The sequence below is a fragment of the Anas platyrhynchos genome, chromosome 7 (assembly GCF_047663525.1).
Source record: "Anas platyrhynchos isolate ZD024472 breed Pekin duck chromosome 7, IASCAAS_PekinDuck_T2T, whole genome shotgun sequence".
In the NCBI taxonomy this organism is placed as follows: Eukaryota; Metazoa; Chordata; class Aves; order Anseriformes; family Anatidae; genus Anas; species Anas platyrhynchos.
This window is the reverse complement of record NC_092593.1, coordinates 28,724,788-28,734,673: the sequence shown is the minus strand read 5'-3', so window position 1 is coordinate 28,734,673 and position 9,886 is coordinate 28,724,788. Positions and strand designations below refer to the sequence as shown.

The 9,886-nt window shown below is 45.2% G+C and overlaps 2 protein-coding genes across 2 annotated transcripts; both read left to right on the top strand.

Annotated features, from left to right (window-relative positions):
• The first annotated feature begins 73 nt into the window (after positions 1–73).
• Positions 74–1,063, top strand: YBEY (ybeY metalloendoribonuclease). The gene is made up of 3 exons (XM_027460994.3): positions 74–406; positions 592–660; positions 924–1,063. The coding sequence occupies exons 1-3, from the start codon at positions 74–76 to the stop codon at positions 1,008–1,010; spliced, it is 489 nt and encodes a 162-aa protein (XP_027316795.1). The 3' UTR covers positions 1,011–1,063.
• On the top strand, positions 1,059–9,418 carry POFUT2 (protein O-fucosyltransferase 2). The gene is made up of 9 exons (XM_027460993.3): positions 1,059–1,219; positions 1,558–1,808; positions 3,017–3,161; positions 3,523–3,633; positions 4,234–4,300; positions 5,535–5,660; positions 6,195–6,375; positions 7,221–7,344; positions 7,519–9,418. Exons 1-9 carry the CDS (start codon positions 1,059–1,061, stop codon positions 7,670–7,672), a joined length of 1,320 nt encoding a protein of 439 aa, XP_027316794.1. The 3' UTR covers positions 7,673–9,418.
• Positions 9,419–9,886: the final 468 nt, after the last annotated feature.

Here is a 9,886-nt window from a genome sequence, read left to right as displayed (position 1 = left end):
GGGGCGGCGAGGCGGGGCCGCGCAGGCGCCGGGTCTCGGGGAGGCGGGGAGCGGGCGGCGGGCGGCGGGCGCCATGAGCCTGGTGATCCGCAACGCGCAGCGCTCCGTACCCCTGCGCCGAGCCCCGCTGCGCCGCGCCCTCAGCGCCTTGTTGGCCGCGCTGGGCGCCTCCCGCTTCGACGTGGCGCTGGTGTGTGCCGGCGACGGGCTGATGCGGAGGCTGAACGGCGCCTACCGGCAGCGCCCCGAGCCCACCGACGTGCTGTCCTTCCCCGCGCACCGCCTGGCGCCCGGCCAGCTGCCGCGGCCGCGCTGCCGCCACGAGTACCACCTGGGGGACGTCTTCCTCGGGGTGGAGTACATCGCGCGGCACGCTGCCGGGGAGGACTTGGAGGGCGTCCTGACGGTGAGCCCCGACGGCACGGCGAGGGAGCACCCATCCCATCCCCCTGCCAAAGCAGGCGTCCAGCCAAGCCTCGAGTATCTCCGGATTAGGAGACGCCACAGCCCGTCCCAGTGCTCCCTCACCGTGAAGAAGTTCTCTAGATTTGCAACTCAGGTTTGTAACATCTCCCCTTTGTTCCCGCGCAGGTGACCGCAGCCCACGGATTGTGCCACTTGCTCGGCTACCAGCACAACACCAAGTCGGAGTGGCAACAGGTACTTTTGGGAGCATGCATGGTGCACAAACGCTGTCAGGTCTGGCACCATCACAAAAACGAAAGGGTTTCCCTTTCTTATACCTCCCGTGAGGGAGTGACCCCCAAGCCCTGCTCGTCATGGACGGCTCCAGAGAGCTTTGGTGTACGTTGGTGCAGTCGTGCTGCTTGTCACACAGGTGTTGAGGCACTGCAAGCCACGGCTCCGCTGTTCAGCCCTGGTTACTCAGCAGCCAATTTCTCCCCTCTGCTCTCCTCCCGCAGATGTACCAGAAGGAGGAGGAGATCCTGGAGAAGCTGAACCAGCTCATGGGCACCAACCTCCGGCCCCTGACCGCAGGCCTCTTCTGAGGGGCTGGGGCCAGGCTGCTGCAGGAGCCACCCCAACGTGGTGCAGCGATGGCAGTGCACGACCCCAACCTCCTGCTGCTGCTGCTGCTGCTTGGTCTGGCTGTACTGGCCCACCCGCCGCCCGCCACTGCCCAGCCGCCGCCTGCTGCCCTCCGTGCTGGCCACACCATCACCTCGCTGCCCGCTGCTGCTGCTGCACCACGCACCCGGTGAGGAGCAGTCCGTCATCCCCAGCCCACCCTCTGAGGCAGTGCCTGCCACCCTGGCCCAGCCAGAGCTGTCCCTTGGGTCAGGGCCCCCTCCCTCACTGTCTCTGCTTGTCCTGTGAAGTTGTCAGCAGTGTGATAGTGCCCAGGGGGTACCCTGGGTCCCCCTGTGCAGCAGCTGGCAGCACCTCTGGGAGATGGGCTCCTGGGCACATAGAAGGCCTTGTTCCACTCCCTTCCATCTCCTGAATACCACAAACTCATGAAAGAGGAAGAATTTCCCTCCTGTTAGTCTTGCCACGTGATTGCCTGAAGTTACGATGTTGTTTTGTTCTCTCCAGATACCTTTTGTATGACGTAAATCCTCCTGAAGGGTTCAACCTTCGCAGAGATGTCTATATTCGTATCGCTTCACTCCTAAAGACTTTGCTGAAAAGTGAAAATTGGGTGTTAGTTCTGCCTCCTTGGGGACGTCTTTATCACTGGCAGAGCCCAGACATTCTTCAGGTTCGAATCCCTTGGTCTGAGTTTTTTGATATCCCAAGCCTCAACAGGAACATCCCTGTCATTGAATATGAGCAATTCCTTGCAGGTAAAGTATGGAATAATACAATCTACAATTTACTAAACATTTAAGGTGTTTTCTTCACAGGTTTGTCCTTACATGTGCTTTTATCCTTATTCATGTGAAATAAAATATGTTAAAGGTGGCAGGAAGAGGAATGGTAATGAATCATGCTGAGTGACAAAAAAATAACCAAATTATTTGATTTGGGGAAAAAATAACCAAATTATTTGGCAGATCACTTGACTCACCATTTAGCACTTCTGTTCCCTCGACTTCCTATAGGCCCTTGAGAGGTGCACATAAAAAGTCAGGTAGCTCTGGATAATTTTGGCCATAGTAACAACTCTGTAGGGGGAGAGGGGCAGCCTGCAAAATACAAAGAAGCCACCTTTTTCTGGAGATGGCTGAACAGTAAAGGCTGTAAAGTAGGATCTTCAGGGAAATGACTTTTCAGCATTGATGCTACATATACCCAAATACACTTCCCCTGCTTTTTGTGTACAAAATGGTTTGTAGGAGTAAGACTTTCCCTAAGAGCATGGAAACAGTGAGTTTGCTTCCTTTAGGATTTAATGCCACATACAGTTAACCACCAAGTGCCAAAATCTGCAAGTGTCACAAACGTCTTCAGCAAAGGAAATAAAACCCACCAAACATCATACCTCTGCAAAGCTCTCTGAAGGGATCCTTATCCACCACCTTTCAGGGCAAAGAATTTAGAAACCCTGAAATGTAGGGGAAGAAGGGTAAGAGGGGCTTGTGTGCGTCATTCTCCCAGAGGCACTTTTCCTGTAGCAGCTAACCATGGCATCGAAAACCTCTGTGCTTCATCTGATTATAAAGAGAATCAAACTCAAACCTTACATGAATCAAAAGTAAAAATAATCTAATGATAGAAAACAGAGGCGCAAAGAAAGCACGTGGAAGAATATGAACAAAGGCAGGAGGACTTGCTTTTTTTTTGTTCTACAGAAGGTGTGTTTTAACCAGCTTTTAAAGTTACACTTTGTTGGTGATTCATTTCTGTTGGCACAATAAGTCACACATAGCTAGGCAGGAGTAAGATGTTGCCACATCCCCTTTCCTTTCTTTTTTTTATAGGGAAACATGGGGGAGAGACTAGTGTCATGTTAGCATTTCCAGTAGATTTGTAACGATGAGTAATGCTACTTTGTGCCTTTTATCACGTGTTTTTTCATGCTTGTAAATACTTTGTTTTGCCTCCTGCTTAGAGTCAGGTGGGCCCTTTATTGAACAGATTTATGTCCTGCAAAGCTACGCGGAAGGATGGAAAGAAGGAACATGGGAGGAAAAAATAGATGAGAGGCCTTGCATTGATCAGCTTATGTATTCCAAAGACAAGTATGAGTACTACAGGTAACATCTAGCAGCCTTGTCAGTTTTTTTTTCTTGAATTTATGAAAAAATTGCCACTTTAATGGAATAGACTTGTGTGGTTGTTGCAGTATTGTCTGTGAGTTCAGAGATTGGAATTAATCCAGGTGCTTGGAATTAATTTTGTTTTTAAAACCCCATTAATATCAAAATGTCGTAGTGTTATTAGGAAATCTAATTTTAGGAAGTCATAATTTCATACAAAAACACTATAAAGGAGCTGTGGGGTTTATTTACCTTATGTATCACCTTTCTAGGGTGTACTGCTGATTTGTTTCATTAGTTGTATGGCATTAATTTAAAGTACAAGCCTGTGAAACAAAAACTTTTTTCCTTACTTCAGGGGATGGTTCTGGGGTTATGAAGAAACACGGGGCCTAAATGTGTCTTGCTTGTCTGTCCAAGGATCTGCCTCTATTGTGGCTCCCATCCTTCTGAAAAATACCTCAGCACAGTGAGTTGCTTTCTGTTACCATCCTGTTGTATCACATGCCCACAAGCCCATTGCCAGGTGGGAAGAACAAGAACTTATAGATGTGTCCACTGTTGTGGCATTTTATCACTGAGTTACAGTGGTCCATTAAAATCATTACAAAAGGAATTTGCACTCTAAAAGACAGGTAATGCAGATAACTGTATGTTATGTTAAATATTGCAGTGCTAACAACTAAGAAGAAATGCCCTTGAGCTCTTCTTAATTCTTCTTTGTTCAGGTAGCTTAATGTACTTGTTACCCTGTGTTTAGCTCTTCTTCCTTTATGCTTCAGTGCTGTGTCAAGAGGCAGTGGACAGAGCAGAATCATCCCATTGAAGAGTAACGTTTGCAAAGGAAGAGAGCAGCAATACACAGTGGCATTATTGCATTCTCTCCTCAGCAGTCTCAGGGTCACAATTTGCATTCTATGCTTTAGATTGGCACCATGTCACTCTTTCCCATTGTTCTGTTTCCAAATAGATCATGGTCTGTGCCTTATCCTAGCAGCTGTATAAAGAAACATCATAACGTGAATTCTGTTCTTCAGGGAACTACATTCAGTTTTACAATTTCTAACAGGTCTGTGATGTTAGACAGAGCCGAAAACCTTCTTCATGACCACTACGGAGGGAAAGATTATTGGAACGTGAGTATTCTCCAGTTAGCTTCTCTACATTTTCTCTTCGGTTTTGATAAAAATTCAATAACCAATACGTGCTTCTGTTTTGCCTTGGTTTTATGCTCTTGAAAGTAACTTGAGTCTTATGTTTCAGCAGTGTACGCTAAAGATGGTCTACAAGCTGCTGTGAATTAATGTAACTGATAGTGCTCTGTACTGTCATAGCTCTGTCTCTCTCTTTCTTTGATGGCAATATTTCTACAGGTTTAAAGACCCAAGGGTCTAATAAAATAATTCCTATGAGAGAAGTTTTAAGAATTTTCTGACAATGTTAGAGGTTAGAGCCATAGGAAAATAGAACATGATATGGGGTGCTTGACATGGTTAAAATTTCTAAAGGAAGTGACTCATGATATTAAGAAACAAATTACATAGACCTCAGTCCCGTAAGATATAAATATCTGTCTGTTTGCTTGATATGTGGCATATTTTTCAGAAGTGGACCAAACAGTAGTTTAATAATTACAAACTTTCCATAGATAATGACTTTCCAAACAGACAAACGTGACTCGTATCATTTCTGAGCATGACACGTAGTCCTGTAAAAGCAGAAATGAAATCCATATGGATCCCTAATACACATTTCTTAACAGTGGCACTTAAACATTGCCTCAACAATTAAAATTTGACTCAAAAATATTTATAACATTCTGGAAAATATTCTTTTTTCTTGTATTTTAACTGCAACTCCCTGCGTGATTCTGTTTCTTTTTTGAAGATTTTTTTTTTCCAAAACTTAGAATCACAAAAAAAATTAGCCTGGGAGGTACACAGTTGGCCCTGCCTTGAAGGTTGCACTCCAGCACTAGATTCAGGGAGCAGAAGCAAAATGTGGAGGTAGTTGGCAAGAACAGCAATATGACACGTGGAAATTTGAAACGAGTACTTTAAATAACGAACTAGCCAGATACAGAAAGCATCCACTTTAGAAAGCGTGTCAGTGGAGGCTCACACATTCATCTGTGTTCTCTTTTACATACACTGAACTGCAGCCTGAGTATTCTGCAGCAGACGGCATGCACATCCTCCCTTAATATGAGCGTTTTGTTGGAGGATTTAGGATGAGATTAGAAAGCCAGTGCTAATCTCTTTAAAGATGCTAGAAGAGTATCTTGAATGCTCTACGTATGTGAAACTATCTCCATTTATTCATTTTTAGCTCTCCCTTTTTCTGACTCAACATCTGCTCTTACTCCAACAGACCCGTCGAAGTATGGTGTTTGCTAAACACCTGCGTGTAGCGGGAGATGAGTTTAGAAACAAGTATCTTCAATCCACAGATAAGGCAGACAGGACTCATTACAACGAGGACTGGACACAGATGAAGGTAAAATCCTAACAGTCAGTTTCCCATAACAAACGTAATAAGTCGTTTTTATTTACCATGCACTGCAGGGATTATTGAAAGATATGCACAAACCTAGCTCTCCCTGCTCAGAGCATGGTGGACATGCATGTTCCTACTCTCTTTTCTTCTCCATGTGTGACATGAGTTACTGAAATCTGTTGAGAATTGGCTGACTGGCCTGGGTGCCATATTTCTGTTACCCTCTTTTCACTTCCCTTAGATTTTTTCTCGTGTGCAGTATCATCTGTGGGTGTAAAGTTCAGCAGCAAACTGCCAGTTGTGGATTCAGTCAAGGAGAGCAATTTTTGCTTTCAAAGATTTTGTACCATAATTTGTCCTGTGTGATGCAGGCCACCCAAGATCAAAATGGAGCAATAAGTGTCCCAAAATACTGCTGAATACTGAATTACTTATAGTAATTCAGACATTATATGTTCATATTCCCAGGCCTTTTCAGTGTGATTGAGTAGTGGCACTCTTAAGTATTAAAGGGTATTGATTTTTCTCTCTTAGGTCAAGACGGGCACAGCTCTAGGTGGTCCATACCTTGGGGTTCATCTCAGAAGGAAAGATTTCATCTGGGGTCACAGAGAAGATGTGCCTTCGCTGCAAGGAGCAGTAAAGAAAATCCGCAGCCTCTTGGAAGCACATAAACTTGAAAAAGTTTTCATAGCCACTGATGCTGTTGAGGAAGGTCGGCAACTTATAGTCTGGGATTGATAACTATTGAGAATGAGTGTAGTAATTACCAATTTGTTTTTGTAAATTATTAGAAGTTCATGTCTCCATCATTGAACAGGATTGGGCAACTAGCTGTTTCCTTGCAACATGAGTAGTTGGCATCAAACCATTTGTTCAGCATTTCCCATAGGAGCTTTGGCAGTCTCTGCAATGGGAGGTTGTGAAATGAATAAAGCAACGTCATCTTTGCCTGTTCCTCCTCTTCTTTCTTCCAGCCCACCTTTTTTCTTTGCATTTCAGAGAATCGCACATAAAGCTGGGAAGGGGCTTCTGAAACTTCACACCCAGCTTCCCACTTGGCTGTCCTCAATATCAGAGTGGGGCAGCCCTGGCTGTGCGTGGCCAAGGCTTAGAACCCCCCCAAGGGTGGGCTTTATCCTGTGCTTGCGCCTCCTTTACAGTAGTATCTAGGGATCTGTTTCAATACACGATGTTAGGATACCCCTGCAGGGGATTGTATCTGTGAACGAACCTTAAGTTTGGTGTTATTACAGGCCTCCTCTTGATACAGCTGCCCTGTAGGAGCAGGCAGTGAGACTAGTAGCTCTGTCCATTCTGCCTCATGCAGGTTTCCTCATCCTGTGAGATTTGCCCCCTCGACAGCAGGTTTCTGCCCCATGGACTCCAGCCCTTGCCTACAGTACTGTGATGCTTGGCAAACATATTGTACAGTTTGTAGGTAGATTTTGGCTTTGCTTGCTTTGTAACTGTTCACTCAGGATTTCTTTAAAGACTAAAATTTTATGACAGCAGCAAGAGGCGTTTTCTGATACAAATTTTTGGTTTTTGTTCCTTCAGAGATTGAATTGCTCAAGAAACTGCTGCCTGAGATGGTGAGGTTTGAACCTAGTTGGAAGGAGCTAGAACTCTACAAAGATGGGGGGCTGGCTGTGATTGACCAGTGGATCTGTGCGCATGCAAGGTAGTGAATTTGCCTTTTCTTTGAGGAGCCAAATTTTACTGTCATAAACCTGAATATTATTTTTGACCCAGATATAGCTGTCTACAAATCTTATTTAAATTAATTGGACTGAAATCAATTACTTATATTTTAAAAACTAGGCACCTTCACAAACCCTTTCTCATTTTTTCACAGGTATTTTATAGGCACCTCAGTTTCAACATTTTCCTTCCGGATCCATGAAGAAAGAGAGATCTTGGGATTTGATCCAAAAACAACTTACAACCGATTTTGTGGTGAAAAAGAGAAAAACTGTGAGCAGCCAACTCACTGGAAAATTGTGTACTAGTATATAGAGAAATCCAAGGACTTTAATACTCCGGTGAGCTCAAGAGAATGAGGAAAGACTACAGGGAAATCCATGCCTTTTACCAAACTACAACTCAGTCCTCTCCCCTCTTCTCTGTGTTTACTTGACATCTGCGTTTTGAAGCACAAGCAATAGTCATCCTTTTATCCAGACACTGATGTGAGCAAGGAAAATTAAGTCAGCCTGGGATTCAGTTCTCAGCATAACTATGATTACAGATGATACCGTGCACTACAATTAAGATTGGAAAGGCAGAACTTTGTGCTGAAGCTGAGTAATGAATCAAGTCAATGTTCTCTTAGGAGTTCTTAGGGAAGGAGAGGATCAAAGCTCAACTTCTATACATGTAACACAGCTGTGGTCTGTACCGCATTTCTGTCTTTACCTGATCGTTTTTTTGTTAAGTGTTTGCATCTCTGCAAGAAGTACAGCTCATTTTTGTAAGCTGCACTGTGTGAGTTGCAGATCGTGCGTAAACTCTGCAGTTCCTTAGGAAAAATCTTCCCTTTTTGACTAGCAAGTTGTCAATATTCAAATTGTCTGATCCAGTCAATTCTCAGTAAAAAGAAGAGGGTGTGGTACTTCTGTGTGAGCACTATGCTGTGAGAAGCAAAGCTTCACATAGCAGTCACAGTGGGTCTGTGCTGAGAGGCACAAAGACTGGTTTTGGAGGGTGGTAAAATAAGTGTTGTTTCGTGTGCTTTTTCTTCACAGAGGAAGCTTTTCCATATCATCCTCTGAAGGGTGTATTCAGTTGGACTGATGCTAATGTCAGTACCTTTTGGGCATCGCTCAGCTAAGTGACCATGATACTTAGCCAGGGAACATGCTAAAAGACCTTTCAAGTTTCCATATCAGTTAAATAAATCGTCCCAGTAGTTCATCAAATTAATGTTCTGAGTTTCTGCTTCAGAAGGGAGCAAACTGAAGAAAAGTAAAGACAACAAAGGCCATTGGGCCACAAAAGAATGTGTATAAGCTGAGCAGTTAGGTACCTTGCAGGTGATAGTGCACTCCAATGGAGACAGCTGGCTGGTAGTACATGGGAAGAGCACTGTGCTACACCACTAGTGGTGTACACAGCACTACAGATGGAAAGTACAACTCCTATTTGTGAAATGCTTTTTAAGTACAAATCCTAGTTTTTGCAGTCTCCTGCCATTCAGATTTGACTGCTAGGCAGTATTCTGCATTTTGTGCTTCAGATGGGTCTTTTGCCCTGCAGATGCACATGGCTCTGTAAAGCAAGAGAAACTTTTTTTCAAAAATGGACATGGAGAGAGGTTTCGAGAGGTGAGTCAGATGTTTTTCCCGAATTCAGTTTTACTAGGTTACCTCCCTGTTAGTAGAACCTTCACTTGCTTTTTCCCTTGGCTTGAGCAGGAGCACAGATATAAACCTCCTGCACTGTGCTTTGGATGTTTCATAGATGCTTCCAGACAATGAGGCTGTTTCCTTCTGTGCAACTGCAGTGAAAACTGAGAAGACTTCTCAGACAGTAGTAGCAACAGCTATCCTGTTCTTACCAGCTGTTTATTTATTTCCTTGTTGCAGCTGAGTCTCTCTGGTGACAAAGTGGGGAACCCAACTAAAAGCAGTGCCTTTGCCCACCAAGTCAAATGTTCTCATTCAGCCTGTTTGCCATATAAAGCAATGGTGACATCTTACATGTAAGGAGTACCTCCGTTTATTGAGGAAAAAATAAAAACTTAAAATAAAAAAAAAGCTTTCTAGCATTGTATGTATCTTGGCAAGGGGATTTACCAGCCTTTGAGGAAAAATTGCACAGAGAGACCTCGCTCAAGGGAGGAAAGCTCGACTGCAATGGCCTCCTGCTCCTGATGTTGCTGCTGCTCCTGTTCTGTCTGGTCCCAGCCTGGATTTGGTGAAGACCAAGCACAGACAGAGCTGAGGGTCCGTGGGAGAGGCTGGAGGACACAGCCAAGACCATGCTGCCCAGGCAGAGTGATCCCCGAGCCAGGAACTAGCTGGGCACTGAGCCCAACCTCTCTTGTGCATGCATGGGAGCCAGGTGTTCCCCAGCAGACGCGGCATGGTAAGGGCGGAGAGCCCTGCACCCCACAAGGTGCTTGCTGCCATGGCGCAGGAGAGGTCTGTAGCCACAGGATGGCTGCCCACGGCCTGCCTCTCCCTGCTCATCCCATGGGTTTGGACGGTTCCCCTCGCCCCGTG